Source organism: Acartia tonsa, chromosome 6 (assembly GCF_053477335.1).
Source record: "Acartia tonsa isolate MP-2025a chromosome 6, ASM5347733v1, whole genome shotgun sequence".
Taxonomy (NCBI): domain Eukaryota; kingdom Metazoa; phylum Arthropoda; class Copepoda; order Calanoida; family Acartiidae; genus Acartia; species Acartia tonsa.
The window spans coordinates 46,375,004-46,398,355 of NC_137265.1; the positions used below are offsets into that span (position 1 = coordinate 46,375,004).

General features: G+C 30.4%; 1 protein-coding gene across 4 annotated transcripts in view; it reads left to right on the forward strand.

Moving 5' to 3' along the window:
- Positions 1-23,352, forward strand: part of trio (trio Rho guanine nucleotide exchange factor) — a 453,505-nt gene that overhangs the window by 172,216 nt on the left and 257,937 nt on the right. For all 4 annotated transcript variants that reach the window (XM_080165076.1, XM_080165074.1, XM_080165075.1 and 1 more), the window contains exon 2: positions 2,399-2,588. In XM_080165076.1, coding sequence (XP_080021202.1) covers positions 2,399-2,588 — 190 coding nt within the window. The remainder of the gene's footprint in view (positions 1-2,398; positions 2,589-23,352) is intronic.

Consider the following 23,352-nt stretch of genomic DNA (forward strand, 5'->3'; position numbering starts at 1 on the left):
GGACCTACCCTAATTATAGAATAGCTTCGCCTTTAAAAATTAGATTCTTTTCCCTCCAATTTTTCTTTCTGAAAATAAAAACTATATAATACTGATAAGATTTATTTACTTTGCAAAAAAAAGGTGTTTTGTGGTAAATTATTATTTTTTTGCATATTAAACAAATAAAGAGGTTAATAACAGTTCTTAAATAGCGTAACAATATTAAGATAAAGGCCTAAAACAACCATTTCTAAGGCTTCTTTGGAAAGTTCAACCAATTTGGACCCGCTTTTTTCGAGAACTTTAACTTCAGACATCCAAAAATCTTACTACTTTATAATAAAGTGGGACATTATTTTTTGTGTTTATGTGCTTTGTTACATATTTATGTTGTCATCCTTGTTTAGAATAACTACATAGTATGTAATACATAGGCAAGCAAAACCGCCCTATAAACACCAGGGAGGGAGGGGACATTGGACTCCAGATTATAATGGTACCCAAAGTTTTTAAACACCCGCTCTCATTCATAACATAAAGGTACTGCTATTGGTTAGTTCAAACTAGTAGCATTCTACCATTAATTTCAAGGAATAATTTAGTTCATCTTCATTTGTAATGTATATTAATATATCGTCGATTGTCTTATCCCTTAAGATACCTGATATACAGTATACACCTACACAAAAATTTTTTTTCGGTATATCTTAATTTTTTAATAAAAGCATTGTTTTTAGATTTTAAGCAACTTTTTAAGCTGCTACCTAGTAAGTTTTTAGAAGCTATAAACATATAGGTATAAATCATACAAAAATAGTTAAGGTATGAAAAATTTTAGCTTGTAAATAAATAACACGAAAATGCTGCTTTTCAATTTTGAGATTTTGTTTATGTTTGTTTATACTAAATCATTTCATTTTTTTCTAAATATTTCATTTTGATATCTATTAATAGTCATATCCGTTTGGAATATGGCAAGTTTTTTTCTAAATTCATCATGTTTTTAACTATGACAATTTATATTTGGACTTGGATAGGAATAAATATGTTAAATATTAATTAAGTTGAATGTTTTCATTTTATGTTTTCTTCTAATGAATGCTCAGCTGATAGTTAAGTTATTATAGGGATGCTATCTATTGGTCCTTAATTTTAAAACTTGCTTGAAAGTTTTAGGCTTTCCCTTGGGAAGAACTGCCTTCCCCTTTTTAACCCCCTTACGGTTTCACCCCCTCCCCCCTTTTGAATCTCGGTGCACGCCAATGCATATAACGTTGTATTGGTCTTTATATCAATATTTATTTGTATAGTAATCATACCTAATAGATTAAAAATTAAATGATTGCGGGTTTTCTATAAAAAAAATCTTGATGAAAAGTTCCTTTCCGTGGTAAAAATGTTATCAATTTTGTGAGTGAAATGTTTAATGTTTATTTATGAGGTCTTTTCCAGTGAGAGAGGGGATATAGCACTATAAGTTTTACTATTACCAAAAGTTTTGTAAAAAAAAATGTTCTCGTTCGTTTGAACAGAAAATTAGGATACTGTTTTTATACTTTCATTGTTTTCTTCTTTCTAATAAAAGTTTAGATTAACAGAAGGGGTAATTTTGTTCATAATCATTAGGAATGAATATCAATTTATCGTCCATTTTCCTTTCCCTTTAGATTCCTGAGATATAAACCGCAAATTTTTATACAACTTACTAACGGATTCGAAATCAAAGCCCCTTTAATCCCTGACCTAAGTTTGATTGAAAATATGATTTCTCTGTTTATGCTAATAAACATCATCCTTAAGGCATTATGTCAATCCACAAAAAAAATTTCCTCATGCTTAAGAGCGCAGCTACTCTATAATCTATTGTAAGTAGAATGGTAATCCATCATTATGGTTGGTTGGTCTGTTTATGCTATTAAACATCATCCGTAAGGCATTATGTGAATCCACAAAAAAAAATCCTCATGCTTAAGAGCGCAGCTACTCTACAATCTGTTGTAAGTAGTATAGTAATCCATCATTATGGTTGGTTGGTCTGTTTATGCTATTAAACATCATCATTAAGGCATTATGTCAATCCACAAAATAATTTCCTCATGCTTAAGAGCGCAGCTACTCTATAATCTGTTGTAAGTAGTTTAGTAATCCATCATTATGTTAGTTGGTCTGTTTATGGTATAAAACATCATCCTTATGGCATTATGTCAATCTACAAAAAAAATTCCCAATGTTTGAGATCGCAGCTCCTCTTTAACTTTAGTCTGTCAGTCAGCTATGCTTAAATTAAACTGATTCTTAAATTTTGAATTTTTTAACACGTTATCATATTCGTTGGCTCTAAAAGTTTAGGTACTTAAAAAATTAAAATTGACAAACAAAATCATAGAATATAGGTAAATATTTTTTATTATTTCAGGTGCGCGCCGGGTCGATGGTCTGCGCTGCCTAGACGTCCTCAAAGAAATGGAGGAAGGCTTGGTCCTCTTGACAGGGGGGAGGGACAGGCGGGGTGGCCCCCTCCTCACCTTCCCACAGTCCTCCAGGAGGGAGAGGGCGAGGCCGGAGGATTATAAGAAGCTCCTCGACTATTTACTTGGTGTGCCTTGGTAAGTCGTTTTATTTTGTTTTTTTTAAGTGAAGAACTTAGCTCCTTCCCCAGGGGATGGGGTAGAGTAAAGGGGTGTTTACCTCCCTCAAACTTTAAATCCATCATTTCACTCCTATTAAAAAATGGACGTCTTTGCCCTTCTATTTCTATCTATTCAACTATCTTTACATGAAAAATTAAAATAATTAGCAGCTGCGCCTTAGCATATAGGGGCTCTGTAGAAGCAAATGTGAAGGGCAAAATTCAAAATATCTCAAAACCATATTGTTTACACATAAACTACAAAATTGTTGAAATAAATCTTTATTCCTTTCTTCTTATTGATTTCAAACTACCAAAAGCAGAATTTACTGACTCATTAGGAGTAAGCTTAATTTATCTTACATTGTTCCTTCCCTTTATCTCTAGTACCTGGTATTTTTAATATATTCAGATTTTTCAACAGATTTAGTTTAAGATTGATTAAAACCTATGACAATATTTGCTGAAATTTATATTTAATGAATTTAAATTTTTTCAAATCGTTTATAAAACTGAAGTTAATCCATGTCAATTATGAAAGTTCACGTTTTATGCTAATTTCATATTAAAATCTATGAATAAATTTCAAGCAATTTTTATATATTTTAAATAAATAATCCTATTATTTAAAGCAGTAAGTTTTTATTAAGATCTTTGATTCCACTGAACCGATTAATTTCTCCAATATAGGGAAGCTATATAAAGCTACTAGGATGATTTTAGACTATTTTATTTCCATATAAAAATCTCCTTTCAAAAAATTATAGAAAACATTTTATTGAAAATGTTCATTCCCCCAAGATAAAGTAGATAAGAATAATGATTAATGGTATTTAAAAAACTATATTTGTATTGATAAACATTAATTTACATAAAATTAGATGGAATTTAAAGATTTTATGGATTAACAACTAAAAATTAATTTTATGTATAATAAATAAGCTTAGTAAGAAAAACCTTTTCGCCTCTAACTTACCAGCAAATAATACTGCAGTTTTTAACATTTATTTTTTTTACAACAGTAGCTGTTCATTTTTCAATATATTCCAAAATGACAATTTTAATTTGGAATGAAATGGATAGCAAAATAGTTTTCCCTATTCCAGACCTAATATTTATTAGTTTTTCTGTTCTTTAATTTAGTTAAAGTTAGGGCGTAACCTTTTTTTAATGTTTATGTATCACTAATTTTTGGTGTCCTATGCCTTACGCTAAAAGTGTCTTAACTTTAAAAAAATACAATAGCAAAAAAATATAGATTATGACAGTTTGTGCTGTAATAATAATATTATTCAAAAACTCGGTGATAAGACAATGGACGATAAATCAATATACATCCACCAATGAGTACCCCTTTTGTAAATTTGTGAAGTTTAACATTAGTTTTTGAACCAAACAATCATATTTAATAACTTTAAACTACGCTTTGAGCCAACTTATACGGCTATAAAACTTAAGGCACCTGTATAATAACCACTTACTTCCTGCAAAACTACTGGTTTTAGACAATTTGAAGAAAAATACAAAATTCCACGCGGAAATGATGTTACATCCTAATTTTTTAGTTGAATTCATTAAAGCTAACAAATTTTGTTTAGTGTAGGCACAGGGTTGAGGGATATTCAACTTGTAGAAATTAATTTATTTATTAGTGGGTATTTAATATTTATAGAGCTTAGTATTTAAGAATAAGGATCCAAAATATTTTAGATGATTTTTTCTAAGGATAAGTCTAAATGAAACATGAAATTTGAAAATTGAGCGCATATTCTAAGTTTTTTAAACTCTTTATCCCTTGGTTCATCCTGTAAATTCTAGGAATTAATTATGGATTTACTCAGGAATACAGGTATTATTTGAGGTCTTTGTTTCTTCCAATAAATGGTTACATGTAAATTAAAAATACTTATAATAGTTACGGTATATTTAACTAAATGCCTCTAGGGGCACATGAGATGGATGGGGGCAAGAAAGTCGACTCCCCTTCACCTTTCAATCAAAGTTTTTAAAAGTACATTTAGACATACACACAGACACACATTCTGTTACTTCTATGTAAGGATTGACGTATTCCTACTAAATTTATAGATTTGTTAACTGTTTTTGGATTCTAGAAGCACATAAATTACCTAGTATTTAATTTTAAAGTAACAATTTTGAAAATACTTCATTTTTAAAATTACTTAATTAGTATACATAATTAAAAAGAACTTTTTATGTGTAGACATCATAAAAATTGTCTGTAAAATTTTAGGGTTTTAACAAGAATAAGGATTACCATAGGTATAAATGACCTATAATATAAGTAGTTTCTTTGTTGTGAGTCAAAGTTTCGGAAATGATTTGTTCGAATTCATTGAAAAGCTACACATAACATGCCCAATAGTGGTTTTAGGCTATTTTTCTAGCCATTTTCTGTCATTCTTATTCGTAGTTTGTAATTTGTGTGTGTTCAAAACAGCTGGATCAAAAGGATTGTTGTAGTAAATTTTAGTATTACTCCTAGGTAGGTCTTAAGCTATTTTACGCAGGTGGATGCAATATGGAATTGAATTATTTGTCCTTTGAAAGGAGTTTTGGAAAAGCTTCATTCTTTAAGACATGTAAACACACGAATAAATGATTTTTTATGACAGACAAGAGTTGTTAAATAATTAGCAGGTTTTATATTGTTGCGACGCTTATCTTCAAGTTATACTGTTTGTTATTCCATGCTCTTATATTTTATTTAAAGTTAAGACGTTGTCTTATTTAATTTTAATGGTCAGTTTAAACTAATAAGAGTCAAAATTTTTTTAATCTATGTAAGGGATAATTTTGTTTATCATCATTGGGGATGAACATCAATTTACCTTAATTTGCCTTACCCCGGCTAAGAACCCTGAAATGCTCTACAATAACGCAACAAATGCAATGCAAGGCTCATATTTCTTCAGTGTCAAGTAAAAGTTTAGCTACTTTATAGCATAACTAGCGGCTTTGCCGCTGGCCTCAGGGGCTTTGCCCCAAGAGGTAATTAAAAAAAAATAGAAAAAAATAAGTACTACTGAACCTGGTTATGTCAGTTTTATGGTTACTAACTTCCCCATAAACCAAAAAAAGGGGGACTTTTTGTTTTTGGGTGGGTTGGGGGTGTCCACCCCCCAAGAAAATTGCTTAAAACCACCACAGGACCAATAGGTATATACCCTGAAAAGTAGAATCCAATCGGTTCAGTGGTGACCGAGATCTTAAGCTTCAGACGGACGTACAGACAACAATTCTACTTTGTATTATAGATTGTACTTGTTTATTATAAAGTTGTTTACAATCTCTCTTTAAATTGTGTTCCTACGGGCTTGTTTTAATAAAATTCATGGTCTTAAACTCTTTTTTTTCTCTCAATTAGCTAAAGAGGAAGGAGGATAGGCAGTAGACTTAAAATATTAGAGTAAAATACTAGAGGGGAAAGGGTCAAATAACTATATCTCCCCATCGCATTAACCTTGTGCAACCTTTCTATTTGGTCATAGAAAATCAACCAATGGTGTCGCTTATATTAAAACTGCCAAGTAGCTAAAAATGATTTAGAAGCAGACGAAAAAGGTCATTGAAAAAGAAAGGGAGGTAGTTGTCTTTATATACATCTGTTCTTAAAATCATAAGATAGCTTAAAACCATCCCAGGATCTCTATGAAGGTTTCTAGAAATGGTGAACTCAATCGTTTGAAATGGCAAGATCTGAACTAATAAACTTGAAAAATACTTTACATAATAGGATTTAGATTTGATATTACTAATTCTTAAAAATAAGATAAATATCGTAATTTTATTTGCTATCAATGAAGTTTGAGGACATGTATTATGAAAAATAATCTTGTCTAACTTTATAGAAAGATGCAGTGATAACACAATGAAATCAATCAATGCAATGGATATTGGCATGTAAATTACACTGGTACCCAAAGTTCTTTAAGGCGTTTCATAATTTGTTGGGTTACTTTGCGAACCTATATTGATCCTGCATTCTCCAAGCTTTTCCACCAAAATTTTAACCTAGAAGTTTCATAATTGGGTGTTTATTGTGCATTAATTTATCGTTCATTGTCTTATCACTTTTTATCACTGCTTTTAAGTATTTTGATTATTTATTCCTCTCCTATTATTTCAAGTTTTGATATCTTTTTCATCTTTTGGCAATATTTTTATTTTTTTTTACACATTTTTTACGTCTCAGTGAATTTGCTATAAGTTATTTAATTTTTTTATGTAATGAAATGCATTACAAAATAAACAAGAATAACAACATGCATAAGAAGCATGTCTTTGCAAAAACTGTAGGACTACCTCATATAGCAGCCAATTAAATCACATTTTATCCAAAAAAATAGATTATTTTCTATGGAATTTTAGAAGTTTATGCCTCTGAAATTATATGAGAAAATAAACGTCTTTTAGCCCTGAGGTGCCGAAGGCACCGGCTAAAAAAACTGGTTTTAATCTTATGATTGTACATTTTTATATTCGTAGAAAGCTGGATATAATACGATGCTATACATAGTTTTTTCGTATCGATGAGAACCGGTTCCTATCCACCGGATTCGAATGAATACGAGAAAAAGCTTTCTTCTGTAATAAAGGTAATAATTTTTAGAATATCCACCCATTTTTATAGCTTAAGTTATTTTACGAATCTACCCCCCGAATTAAATATTACACTAATTCTGTCACTTATCAGTGTAGTTAACATGTAAATATGGCGTTTAAACTAAATAACAAAATTGTCATCCTATATTAAAAATAAAATATATGCTAAAGTAAGTGGATGTCTTTCTGTCAGTTTGTATGTACATTTGTATAGTAAGATCTCATAAACGAATGGACTGAAGTAAAATATTTGTTAGTCAGATTTTGTTTATTTATCGCATCGTTAGATAGACAGCTTTCCGCGGATAATAAAACGATAAATTAATTAGATTAATTTCGGTTTTGATATCCCCTGAGTGGCCGATGCTATACATGATTTAATCATTATTGCTGAGACCCGGTTCTAATCCAGCGGATATTAAACAAAGGAATGCTGGAAAATAATTTAAAGACGTACTATGAAGTAGTATCATATATATATTTTTAAAAGTAGTAGGGTGTTTGCTTGTAAGATATCATTAAAACTAATATCGCTTAAAATAACTTAAGTAACTTTTTGAGAACACCATGTAAGTTATTTAGCAACATAAAGGGAACACAGATAAATAGTAATATAATATTTAGAGTAGTTTTCACGCATATATATTTCGGTCAGGCGGTTGCGTTGTAGTAGTAAGTTTTTTTTTAGATAGCTTTGAACCTGCTCAGATCCCTTAAAGCTTTATTGTAGACATTACAAATGAATGTAGAATATACGTGGATGATATAACAGGAGAAAAATTGTCGTCAATATAGGTTGCAATTTCCCCTCGCTTTTATTGGTCGGACTGTTTATCCATTAGGATGGAGGGGATGGGGTAATGGAGGGGGATGAAGGATATCATTATTTTTGCTCGCTTCAGAGTTCATTTTATTATAGAACATAAGAACTTGGTGTAAGATCCAATTAATAATAAATCATTAAAAACTTACACTTTCCCCTTTGATGAAAGCAAAAAGATCATAAATATTGTAGAAACCGTTGAATTACAACGCAACTTCTAGCATAGAATTTATTTGATATTTAATATGGGATAAATAAAGCAGGTCATACTCAAGCTTAAGTACAAAATAAAATAAACATTTGTTTGGTATCCAGAATAGTGTGGGGATTGTAATTGGACTGTAAATTACACGTGTACCCAAAGTTTTATAATTAATTTATCTTATTTTTTGGCTCTTTGGGTACTTTTCTTAATTTTTTTTATTTCTAACTTTTCAATGATTTTGATCTACAGAGGTGTAAATCAATCAATAGTCCACTGTCTTAACACTTAAAAACCCTGGGAATAGGGGTGATAAAAAAAAAACACAATAACAGAACAATGTATGATTTCCCTCATTATGTTTAGCGAGCAAAGAAATTCCCTCCCTTAGTTTGAAAATTGAACAAAGAGGGGTAGTTGGCTTTCTTCATGTTAAGGCCCCAACCCTTCGGTGCCTTGACCTGCAGTGCAATCGTTTACCTAATATAACATAGCCTAATTTAAAAGACACATGAAAACTACCCCCCTTTTCCAAATTATTTTGTATTTTAAAGTAATGGAGGCTAAGGTTTCTTAGGTTAAATATTTTAATTCTACTAAATTAGTTACATACACGTTGTAGAAGAGATATCTAAATATTTACAATTTACCATCAAATTAGTGATACTACCAGATTTTTAATAGCGAAGCTACTCTATAATTCAACTCTACTCTGTCATTAAGAAATTTGATGTTATCGGTTGCTTTTAAAGATAGATTACTGATTTGTCATGCTACAAGGAGGAAGGGAGGGGGACATTGGGCTGTTTATTACACTGGTCCCCAAAGTTTTATAATCACTTTTTTTATTCGTTGATTTCAAACCTATGGGGACTTTTTATCAAATTTTGATTGGTAGGTTACTTAAGTTGAGTGTCCATACGTTTAAACCAATAATTGTAATCTACAGAAGGGGTGTAATTTTGTTTATAATTATTGGGGATGTACATCACTTAATCAGCCATTGTCTTATCCATTTAAATCCCTGTTATCTACTAAATATTAGCTCTGGTATTCACTTTGTATTTTCATGATTTTTTGTGCATCGCTACATATGGATGTTGTCATCCTTGTTATATTGTGTATCTATTAAGTAGACGTAACTTATTTCTAAATAAGGTTCTAATAGTATTTTAAGATTACATCATACTTTCACAAAAATTAACCATTTGTATTATGTAATGTTTGGCTGGTATTTCTTTGATTTTTATTCGTTGATTTTCTTTCATATACCATTACTAGCGGAAATGTATTTGAAGGTGGCGAGAGAGTGGCGAAAAATAGCCTAATACCTTCCAAAAATTCACAAATTCAAAACTTAAAAATAATCAAAAACAATCCCTGGACCAAATGAAAATTTATGTATTGTTATAAAACTTTGGGTACCAGTGTAATTTACAGTCAAATGTCACCTCCCTTCCTCCCTCCTTGCTTACATCCCAGTATGGAAAGGATATTTAATTCTAGGCAATTTCTGGTGTATAATTACCCAACCTTAAATGGTTAGACGTTGAGTCGGGTTCTAAAAACTGCCATGTTTAACTATCACAGCATAAAATGATGCTAGTCTGAGAATATATCATACTGTAATTTTATGATTTCATTATTTTTAGAACCCATTCACTGAATATAAAATTGATTATCTGTAATTCTTACATTCACACCTCATGTTTTTAAACTCGGATAACAGGAGGGGATAGGACACGCGAACAAAAATAGTGCTTCAACATAAAGTACCCGTTGTCACTGATATGAGGAGGTTTTTTGTTCCTTTGCTAAACCCTTACGTAATGCCCTAACTCTGTGGGGCTTCATATTCCCCAATATAGCCCAACCTAACCTGAAGTAAAATCAAAACTTACCCTCTCCTCCTTATTTTCAATTTTTTTTAAGTGAGGGGAGAGTCAGTGCTTCACAGGGTACTTTGTGGTAAAGTCCCTTATCAAGTATATCCTTATTATTATTCGTCTTATACATGAGTTAAAACACCAAAACATTTAAGGCAGACATAAAAACAAAATGATTATATTCAAAAACAACAATTTTCAATTTATAAGTTTACTTTTATTTCCTTCTTAGATTCATTATTTTAAGTGCGTTAAATATATTCCATTGATCTCTCACTGTCCTAGTTTTTGATTAGCATGAAGATAACATTGGTAGATTTTTTTCACAGTTGAAATTTTATTACCATATAAAAACTGAAATATCTAGTACATAAGTGGAGCTAAAAAATACCAAAAAATCAAATTCATCGTTTGAACATAAAACATTATGATTTTATTACATAATTGAATGCTTTAATGGTCATCAATACAGATAATAGTAAAAGACTGCATAGTATTTTTACTATAGAAAATTTAAAAAAAGATAAAATTTGCCAATATTATTTTTTTGTTGTAAAAAAGTTTGTTTTGTCCATTTCAACATTTGTTCTCGAAAAAAATGTGCTTAGCTAATTTTGTAGGGCAGAAATATACTTTTTATGTTCTCTAGATATTCTATCTTTCTTTTTTAACTTGAAGCTGTAAAGATTTTCTTGATTAGTGCAAGGCTACACGGTTGGACCCTCAGATGTCAAAACTTTATTTTAGTGTTTGGCCAAAATGACTTTGCAATTGTATCTGTAAGTACGTCTAATAACACCCTTTGCTATTTTTAAAATCCTAGAAAATTTTTTTTGCAAGAAAATTGCATAAATTCGCAACCTTTTTTAGAACCACTACATAACTCGAGTTTTAAAACTTTTTATATAAAATCCTTTTTACAAAAAATATCAATAATTACTTAAAATTAAACCTGAAAGAAAAAAAATCTCATTACACGTGTTAATTTGCATGTTTTAGGTCTTTTTTTGAGGAAAGTATAACTTCCACATTTTTGACAATAATTATATTTTTTTAACATTTCAAAGTAAAATATAATAAAACTTAAACGATTTTTCTTGAATTATCAGTTGAAAATTTCATCAAACATGCAATTTAAGTGATGAAAATTTAATAAAATCATTTTTTGAATGTTTAGAATTACCAATTTTCTACATTTAAAACAAAATGTTAACAAAATTTAAAAACATTTTAACATATAACTTCAAAAATCAATAACATTTTATAAAAAGATGTTTCAAAAAATAAATCATTAAAAGGTATTAAAATGCATTTCAAATTACTTAAAATTAAAACAAGAACATCTTTTTACAATGTATTCTGTGTAATAGAGTTTAAATGACATGATTAGTGAATGAAATATTTCCTAAACTCATTAAGCCTTTTTGTGACTATATTAAAAATAATTTATTTTGTTTTATAGTGTTTTTTTATTCAAATATTTGACAAAATTTTCCCTACGTCAATAAAATAAAGTCAGTTTTTTACTGTTTCCAGGTTTTTCTTTATAATTATAACAATTAAATATAATATAAATCTTCATTATCTTTTATTTGAATTATCATACACATTAAAATGTAAAGTATAAGCTAGAATAGCACTTTTTTAACGAATATTTTAATGACATTATATCAAAATAATTCCTCTTAAATATCACACAACATATGATTGGGAAGTATAGCCATTTCTTGGAGGTATAATATTTACAAAAATACCATTAATTCTGTTTTTATCAGAAGTTAAAAAAATTGAACAATTCTAAAACAATGGTTGGCTGTCTAGATATTGAGTACACTAAGACTACGGCTCTGTTCTATTGAAATAACGTTGCAAAAAGAGGGGTTCTGAAAGTAATCTACCTAATTATTTTTAAAGAACCAACAAGTACTGTCAGTATCTTTTTTCTTGTAATCTAGCAGACAATCAAATCATAACACAATTTTCATGATAAAATATTCAGGTTTCTACTTCACATTTTAAAAAATATACTGATCAATAAAATGTTCAAAATTTTACTTTGTACTAATTGAAAAAATATGTTGTAATTCTTATTTTAAAGTTACATTTTTATCCCTGACAAAATCATAGACGACTTTTAAAGGCATCTTATCTAAACTTTTTGAAGAAAAACTTAAAAACGTTAATTAAGTATTAAAACTATTTTCTTCGATTTTTCTGAAGTTATTATCGCATTCTATGGGTTTTTTATTATCATTTACTTATATCGAAAGTGCCAAACATTGTACCCTAACTTATTCATTTAATAAAAAACCAAGCGTGGCTAGTTAAAAAAATTGGCAAACCCCTTTAGTTTTGTCAGTTCTTACCCCATAGACCTCCCCCCCCCCCAAAAAAAAAAATGTGATTTTAGGATGGGTTCGAAAGGTAAAGGGATTAGACAATTGACTGTAAATTGATATACTAAATTCTACATTATTTAGATTAAATTATTGGTTGAATACTTTAGGCGCTACTAGTTTTAGAACAAACCAAATAAATTCTGTAAAAGTACCCAAAATGTTGAGCGAAAGAATATGATTTCTGACAATTAATTGAGATTGGGGGATATACAGTTAACTGACGAAAAAAGAGACTCTACTAAATATTGTTACATTAAGATTTAAAACTTGTTTAATAAAACATGAACAAGGTCATATTTTATAAAAAAAATATTAGAACTAGAGCTTACAATTATAATTGATTTATTTTTAAGATAAGGGGGGGGGGGGTTAATGCAACCATCTCGTAATCAGTGAGCAAATGGCACTTAGAATTCGAATTTTGATCTGAACTTTTGCATGAGTAAACCTTAGTAGGTCTTTTTTCCCTAAATCGAACAGAAAGTTAGAAAAGAAACGGCTGGCGGCTCAGCCGTTTTTGTCTATTTTCAGGGTAAATTCATCATCAATTACATAGGAATCAACTTTTTAAAACATATTTTTGGTTTAATTCATGTTAAATGATAGCAATAACCATTTTCAGAACTTCTAGTACCAACAGCTACCGTCTAGAACCGTTCGAATTCTAAGTGCCATTTGCTCACTGATTACGAGATGGTTGCATTATCCCCCCCCCTTAATAATTCTAAAATAGTATATGCGTGCGGAAGGGTGTTAACACCCCCTTGAAATTTGGTAGACCGCCCTTCCCCTTTCTTTCAACCCTCGAGTAATACACCTCTCTTGCAAAACCCGGTGCACGCCACTGTGTGCTTAAGTCTTGACATCAGTCAATAAGGAAAAATAGAAAACAAATTGGTTTTCCGAATACTTAACCGTTATCCTTGATTATCGTAATATTTGCACAAAAATAAGTATTTCACTACATATCTCTATGGACATTCTTTAAACATAAAAATGTAAAAAAAAACAAGGATGACAACATACATGAAAGCGAAGCTCGACAAAACGAAAGAAATCTAAAAAATGGTCATAAGGACAATTATTTGTGAAGGTTATAGAATTGTTTTGCTTTCTAAATTGTATCTAAATGTCTCAGGAGTCATTATACAAAGATTGAAGTAAATGGGACAATTCTAACATGCCTAAAATTAATAATCAGAGCCAACAGCAGATAGCAAACTGAAAAAAAAACACCTTATTCAGTATAATTTGCAATATAGTTTGTCCTAATAATGATCCACAGCCCTTTATTCACCCTAATATTTATCTTGTTCTATGTACCTTGCTAACAGGGAAGGAGAGGACATTGGACTGTAAATTAAATTAGACCCAAAGTTTTATTAGCAGTTTATCTTTTTCTCAAAAACATTGTTGATTGGTTGGTTCCAACCATTTAACAAATAATTAAAGGGTTATTTTTGTTTATTGTCATTGGGGACGTAAATCAACTTATCTTCCATGTCTTATCCCTTAAAATCCCTGGTTGCAAAAAGCAAATGCAAGGGACAATATCGTGAGTATTGTTTTATAAAAATGTTCCCAAATATTTCTGACCGAAGATTGACTGGAAATAATTTAGAATTATGGTTCTGCTGCAATGTTTTGAAACAAGAATTTAATACATAAAGGGGGGTACGAAATTATTGCATTATCTGGTACTAGCGGCTTCGCTCCTAGCATATATGGTCTTTGTATTAAAATAGAAGGTATGGGCAAAAATATAATCTAATTAAAACCAAGAGTTTAATCTGAAAAAAAATCCAGGAGCCTATGTAAATCTTTCCTTAAATGAAGAGTATTTAAATTTTAATCTTAAGCTGCAGATAAAAAAAAAACATTATTATTTTGTGTTATAGTTTTTCGAAAGTAAGGATTGCTAATACTTACACGAAGTTTGTCTGAATTTGATAGGAAATGCACTTTTTGGGGATAATTCAGTTTCCCATTAGTCATTATTAATGTTAATTGCTCTACACAATTTTTTTCTCTGGTTGGCATATCTCTGTTCCTTGATTTTACTATGACAAGTGTTGTATAACAAATTGAATTACAACTAATGAATTCAATATCAGGGACCAAGGGATGGGGTCATTGGACATTATATTGATTCTCCTCCCTCCCCTTCCCCTCCTCATTCTTTTGTTTGAAGTCATCATGGGTAATCATCAAAGATGATGATAAACAAGATTACCCCTTAACTAGATAAAAAAAATATTGAAAGTATAGAACCAATCAAATTAATTTAAAAGTCCCAGAAATCATTATTTTAAAACTTTGGGTTCCAGAGTAAGGGAGAGGTCATTTTCTAGTAAATCCCGTAAAGGTGTGTGTTATAAGGCCTAAAAATAGTAGTAGAACGATAAGGTGCTCTAGATATATGTATTCCCTATTGAATAGAACAATAGGGAATTTTTTTTTTTTTTTGATAACCGTACCTGGATTATCTAAAAAAAATACGAAATTTCTATCAAACGCTTTGTTTGGCTCAAACTGACAAAAATTAAAAAAAAATATAATTATAATAATAATGTTTTCTATAGGTACAAGGTAAAGGTTAAGAACAATCTATACCATTAAACAAAGGAAGAAGTCATTCTTTACAGGTTGATTTATTATAATTATATTTTTTTTTATTTGTGTCAGTTTGAGCCAAACAAAGCGTTTGATAGAAATTTCAGATATTCCAGGTACGGTTATCAAAAAAAAAAAAAAAAAATTTCTTCCCTATTGTTCTATTCAATAGGAAATACAAATATATAGAGCACCTTATCGTTCTACTACTATTTTTAGGCCTTATAACACACACCTTTACGGGATTTACTATAAAATGACCTCTCCCTTTGTAGTCATCTGCCTCCCAGGAAGTAACGCCTTTAGTATCTTTTCTATATTTGGGGGGGAAAGACGGGTTGTAGATTAATTAAACTGCCATTGTACACTTCCTCCCTGACCGAATATTGAACAATATGCTTTGTAATTGGTTACAATGTTCTTATAATGGCGTCCCTTCAAGTCCGCTAAAGTACTTGTGTTTATTTGCTAAACTTCTCTAAAATCAAATATCTGTCCTTTTGTATGTTATTTAGATTAAAAGAGAAACATTATTTTCTCGGCTGCTACTTAAGATTGATGCTTAAAACATTTTTTGAAGACTCAATTCTATAAATAACTTTGATCCTCAGTTCTTCCGTTACATTGTCATATAAAAGGGGTCTGATATTTCGTGTGAAGATTCCCTTGCCAATTGATTGCTTTAACGGCAAAATTATTACTACTGCTGCAAATCTCACAAAACTTAGATTTTTTGATGTCATCATTGAAGTTTTTTGTTAGAAAATATATGTATTTAGATTATTGTGACGAATTTTCGCCATGTCCCTAGTATATTTTGTGTATACCTCTTTATTTCTACCTTACTCAAACTGACAGAGATTAGCTTGTAAAAAATGTACACAGATATAAAGGTATTGAGATTAGAGGCTTGAATAATAAAAGTCCATTGAAAAAGTTCATTTATTCATCATTTTATGTTGATATCAAACACAGCATATCTTTCCTTTCCTAAGTAACTAACTTTTATTTTTAAATGGCGAATAAGTTGTTTGTAGAATATTCTTTTTATCTCAAAAATATAGGATAACCAATGTCTTTGGGATTAGTAGCTGTCAGGAGAAATATTGTCATGCTTTAATAAACTTTAGTACATCTTCTTATGTTCTTAGTAGCGAAGCTACTCTTAAATTCACATATGTCTGTCTTTCTATTTTGCCTCTGAAATTTTAATTTATTTTAGGGGGTTATTATTTTTCTATGGTCTTCATCTATTTTTAACACTGAAGGCCCCATTTAATACACCTCTGGTTTATGGAATGCCTCATAATCGTAGATGACACATTAATTTAAGTTTATTAATGATGTGATTTATAATATCTGTAAATGCTATGTAATATGTTTATCATAACTAAACCGATTTGAAAATAAATCTTATTCTTATTCATATAATGGTTGGTTGGAGATACCCTCCCTCCAAAATAGTTTTTAAAAATTCCCTGGGCCGAAATGAAGCTTGCCAGGAAATGAGATACATATTGCTTAAGCAGTTAGTGAGATCGAAAGCTACAGACAGACATTCTGTTAGTTTATATAAAAGCGGCAAGAAATATACAAATAGAAATTCTAAAAATGATAATTTTTATGTTTTCCTTATCTTTGAAAAATTGAGTGAGAGATATTTTCCATTAAGTTGTTTTCGAGTAAAGCAAATAAAATGTGCTATCCATCATTTACCCGCCATTATGAGGAGCGCAGCTGCTATACAACTTTAGCATGTACTAACATTTACCCGCCATTATGAGGAGCGCAGCTGCTCTATAACTTTAGCCTGTACTAATATCCATTACCAGGGCTAGGGAGAGGATATTGGACTGTAGTTTACACCTAACCTTGGGTACTGTTATTGGTTAGTTCAAAACTTTTCAACCAACAATTTTAATCTACAGAAGGGATATTTGAGTTAATATTCATTGGGGATGTATATAAATTTGTCATCCAATGTTTATCCCTTAAGATCCCTGACAATGTGCATCTACTCATATACTTATTACTAACTCAATAACACACTAACGCACATTTACGTTTACTGAATATGTCATAAATTAATCTTAAATTATTGCTGCGCTACGTATGGACATTTTTAATCTTGTAAAGATATCTCTAAATATTTTTCTAACCTGTAACTAATATATCTGAAAATTTTCAATTTCCTTTCATTTATTGATTTTTGAATGAAGTCTTTTAAATTCTAGTGTAAATACAGTACAACAAAGTATTGGTCTTTAAAACGGGATCTTTATCTTTAAGTTTTAACTGTGCATGGTATATGTTTGTTTGTAGGTGCTTTCGATTTTTAAATAATGCTGAGGTTTATGTTACCTTCTTAAAAATAGCCTAAAACTTATCTTTTTTAAAGTTTTATTATACCTAAGTGTTTATTGAATTACATTAAATTTTTAAAGATTATTTGAACATATTTGCTTATCTTGATTCTTGAGTAAATGAAGTGAACTGTTGAAAATGGATTTATCTTGTAATTTGAGATGAAGGTCCAAGGGAATTTTACTTTAGGGATGTTTCTACAAAACTGTAATCTTTGATTCACAGATTTAGCATAAAGGGTAAGAATGACGTCTTTGTAACACCACCAGCAATGTTAAACTTGCTGTTAGAGAAGAAGGATTGCCATGGCACATTAACAGGCCATTAATATATAGAAGTATATAAAAGCACATTTAGTTATATTAGTATACTCTTAGGTTGAATATTTACTGCATCAAATGAACACTTTTTCTGTTTACCTGAGTTACGCGCGGGAATAAATCAACATGCCGCACATATTTTTTTTACACACAAAGAGAAAATATGCGGGAAACTATTATTTGGCGGGTAAAAGAGCTTGATGTGTTTTTGTTGCCTCGCGCCATTAAGTTTATATACAGGTATATGCAGTAAAATAGGAATTTCAGCTTAATTAGAAGCATATTTCTAGTTTTTTTTGAAAAGGGGAAATAAGTTTCTTAGGGGAAATTGAACTGCAAGGGTTGTTTTTGGAGCGTAAATTATTTGTTTTCATAAAGTTACTTTGATATTGAAATCTTCTACTGAATTTGTATTCGAAGGGGCATGGGAGGGGGGTCTATAAAGATGTCTTAACCCAATAATGGACCTAAAAAAGCTTCACTCTATGGGTTTCATACTTGAAGCTTCAGACAAAATAACATACTTCTTTATATAGCAAGATATTATAAATTTATTCAGTTTCTAATAACTTTTATCATTTAGTTTTGTTAATTTTGCTCATTAAGGCTATTGCCCCTCCCTTTTAGCTCAATTTTCCCTTTCTAACTTAAACTTTGACGCCCTTTTTGGAAGTTTGATATTTTATTTCACTATTTTTAAAATTCAGGATTTTTCTATATGATTAACTTGATGCAGACTTACTTTATATGGTAAATTAGCTGACGTGTCCCTATTGGCCACTGTAAGGGAGAACCAGCGGATAGCGAGACTGTAGGCTTCAAACACACAGACAACATGTTACTTTTATATAAGGATTTTAAAGTAAAGAGAATAAGAACAACTGAGGCATAACAAATCAACCCTTAATATCTTGAAATCCGAAATGGGTGAAAAAATTAAATTCCAGCCTTTTTTTCTATTTCTTGATTCCTGATGTTAAAACATAACTTGTGTATGCCGATTACATGGTCACAAATTCTAATGTTAAAATCAGTGTTTACTCAATATGAACAAAAATAATTTCTGAAAAGCAAGCAACTCTTTTCACTTTTTAACATCTATAAGATAATCAACCAAAGACCCAATAAGGAAGTGTATTGGGTTGCCTTTCCATAGGGTAAGGCATTCCCCACCAATGGATCTCAAGAGATAAGACAATGGACGATAAATTGATAAAACTTCTCAATTGTGTTACATCAAAATTATCTCCTTCTGTAGATATAAAATTATTAGTGAAAAAGTATGGAAACTGCTAGTTTGTATAAACCAATCAAATTGCATTGGATCTTACAACTCCCTGACAATAAGCAGACACGTTATTTTATAAGAACACCCCCATGCAATAAATCAAGGCGTAAACTTGGTATTGAAACTAAAAATTTCATGGTTACATGTTTACATTATACTTATTTAGGCATTTTCAAAAATCAAATATAATATTTTGTTTTAGTATCAGAGCTGCTCTATAGTTATCTTGTTTTGTCAGTCCTAATGTCATTAATAATACATGCCTCTTAAATTTTTATTGAAAAGTACAAGAATAATTTCTAGGTGCATTCACTCATACTTATAAATGGACAACCTAATCCCCCTTTTTTTTATTTTTGAAGAAAATAATTATTTTTAGCCCTTATGGATGGCCCTTAACAAGATTTAATCTATCCCTACGGGGTTCTTTTACCCCTGAGTTATTTTACCCCTGAATCAACCAAACCTAAAATAAGTAATATTGAGTAGTACGTTTATTTGTAAAATAGTGAAACATCTTAAAACTATTTCTTATTCATTGATTTGATTTATTTACATATTTTAATTCTTATCTTGAAAATAAAGATTTTAAGCAAAACAAACAATGATGTTGCTACTGAATTTTATTGACTTAAACAAATAGTTTTTATTTCAGTCGCAATTTTATTTTTAAGAGATTATTAGTTCATTGATTTTTGACGTATAAATGTTGCGAAGTTCCTCTATAAATATGTTTCCTAATGAAATCGGCAAAAAAGTACAAAGTTCTTTTTAACACATTGCAGAATTAAAACCTTGGGTAAACTCCAATTGCAAGCATTAAAAGTAGTAAGGTTTTTTGATTGCTTGTCCGTTAATATCTCACAAACTACTGAACTTATAGAGTTATCAATTATAGGTAGATTTCACAAAGATCTCTGGATGATTTTAGGCTATTTTATTTTTAATTAAAAGTTTGTGCATGGTTTCAAGCTATTTTTCTGCTCTCCTCTCCCCCAAATCAACACCCCCCCCCCTCTCCATAGATGCAAGTGGCGCAGCTGCTAGTGGAATAATCAAAAGGCTTTGAATTGTCAAGTTCAAGTACTAAGTCACTTCAGCTTCCTTATACACGGATAAAACCCATTAAAAATTCACTATTGTCAACATTTAATTATCTGTCCCCTGTTAAACTTGGAAACATTGTGTTTACCTTTTTAATTTAATTATAGTATTTTATAAGAAGACAGGAATCTTAAGTGATAAGACAATGGACGAAAATTACGGGTACACCTACAATTCTAATAAACAAAACCACCCATTACCTAGATAAAAATTATTGTTGAAACAGTTTGACACTGCTATTAGTATTTTGTACAACCTAATATAGAAAAGTACACAAAGTTTTTAAGATTGTTTATTAAACTTTAGGTTCAAGTATAATTTACAGCCCAATGTCCCCTCCTTCCCTGCTAAAAGCCTGGTTTCTACAATGTAACTATATTCTAATGATATTATTAAGTTGTGATAGCAACAACACTAAAGTTTAACAGTGCACATATGTTGTATATTGTCTAGTAGCCGACATGGTAATTTTATTTTAGCATAAACGAAAACTCTATGTAATCAAAGTGTCAACGATTTTACAGGGATTTGGGGTAGATACCTACTAATCCTATTATATAAAGTAGTAAGCTTTTTTTTGTTTGTTGCGAAGGATCTCGCGAACCGCCCAACCGACATGGTTCTCCTTTACAGTGGTTCATATTATAAGGTCCAGGGAAGGTTTATATCTATTTTAGGGGGTGGTATCTCCACCCTTCTCAAGTTAAAACGCCCCTAGAAAAAATACTCCCTCCCGAATAGTTCTAAATTAAAACCAAAATTTTCATATTCACTGCATCAAAGCATTTTTATAAGCAGACTTTCAACATTTGGGGGAAGATAACTTTGTTGTCTATTGTCTTAACCCTGCATTAATAATTGCAGACTTGAAGGAAGATTATATTTGTTATCAATTATCCTATCTCTGTTTCCCTGCACTAACAAATATAGACTCATCATTTTGGGGAAAGATTAATTTCTTGTCCATTGGCATACCCCTGTATCCCCGCTTCTATGTGGTGTATATTATAAACTCTAGCTTCTAATTACTGTCATGATAATCTTAATTTTTTAAATCAGGGAGAAAGAAAAGCCCCCACCCTCAAAAAAATGTTAAACTATATTTTTAAGATTCATATGATAAATATCTTCAAAAGTTGTTGGTTAAGGTTTTTTCCCGTAGAAATTAGACCTCGCCTTTTAAATTAAAAAGTTTTTTCTTAAAATGGCTTAAAACCCGGCCATGATTAAAATAACGCTACTCTGATAATTGTACACTATGGATAAATCTGAGAAACAGAAACACTTCCAATTACTTGAGTAAATAGATTTATGATTTTTTGTCTTTAACTATCATTTTAACCCCTGAATTTTTACCCCTTTAACTTTTCCTCATTAGAGTGTTTAGATGGTTATCTTAAGATAGTTAGCTTTACTTATATCTTCATATATTTTACTCAATATTGGACACATAGTCTAACCAGGGAGAGAGGGATATATATCTTGAGATAGTTAGCTTTACTTATGTCTTCATATATTAACTCAATATTGGACAGCTAGAGGGGACATTTGGGCACTTAAATTCATTCGTTGGTTTAACTTTGTTAAAAGTATTAATATTGTTTTTCTTTTCCAGGTAAGTTTTAATAAAGCTTGATATCAGATCCAGAAAATGAAACTTCCTTGAAAAAATAGAACACATTTAGCTTTGCAGTAGCCGAGTTTTTTGGCAAAAAAATTATTTAGTATCTAGCCAATAAGGGATGGAAGTACATTCTAAGCCAAACTTCATGAAAAAATAACTTACTACTTTATATTAAAGAATAGTTATATTCATAATTTACTATTCAAAGTATAAAATCCATGAAAAAAGTCTTGTATATCAAATCATAGGATGATACTAACTATCCTACGTACAAACCTTAATATTAGAAAGCTTCGCTTTTTAAATTCATTGTTTTAAAAGGCATAAGGCACCAACATGTCTCTTGCGCCCAAAGGCAGAAAGGGATATTTTATTCAAAGAATTTTATTTTGCCTCTAACTTTTCTTCTACTTGATAATAAACAACATTGTCAATACAATCGGTATTCATGATGATAATCAATAATTGCAGAAATGGGAGGCAAAGCAGTTTTTTTTTACTCAGATGAATTATCCCCATTTCGCTCGAAGCATGCCAAATTCAGAATTATAAACCTTTAAATTCCATCGTTTAACTTAAATAAAGGATCTACTGCAGTTCACGGTAAAATATTGCTGGTAACGAATATTGCCAAAAATCTATGAATTTTAAAGGCTGCTAGCTGCGACACGGCTGAACGTACAGATCATGCCCGCACACTGTTTTAATCGGCATAAGAAGGCCTACAAATAACCTGGAATAGCCATAAATCAATAAAGCATAATTATCTCGCAGTGCAGAGAAATGCGCGTAAAGGGCCTATTTTACGCGTTTTTTCTTCAGTGAAGCTTTCCCTGTGCATCATTGGATCTTGGCTATTTCAGATTATTTGTAGGCCTTCTTATACCGCTTAAAATGGTGTGCGGGTATGATCTGTACGTTCAGCCGTTTGGCAGCTAGCAGCCTTTAAAATTCATAGATTTTTGGCAATATTCGTTACCAGCAATATTTTACCGTGAACTGCAGTAGATCCTAAATATATAGATTTGTGAAAATAGCTATAGAGAATCATAAACTTTATGTACATTGTTTGGTATGGTTTTTTGAACAGCAAATATTTAAGCATAATTCTTAAATGTTAATACTTCAAAATTTTTGTAAAAACCTTTTTTTTTGTGAATATTAAAGTTACCAAGTACTGTTTTTTAAGTGATAAAGGCCAAAAATTGCAAGAGAATTTATCGATCCATATAGATTATAAAACATGCCTATGACAAAACTATGTTTATTATGACTGTTAATTTTAAATTATTAGTTAAAACTACCAGGTACAATAAAGCGAACCTTTCAATGTTGCATTTTTGTATGGATACCCAAAGGTGTAAAATAGTATTCAAGTTTGGTGTTTCTTGGAAGTCACTTACTAAATATTGCTTTCGGTGCCTTATTTTAGCTAATATGATAAGGATATAAATGATAAATAAACTATTAGAGAATGATTCTAGTATATCCG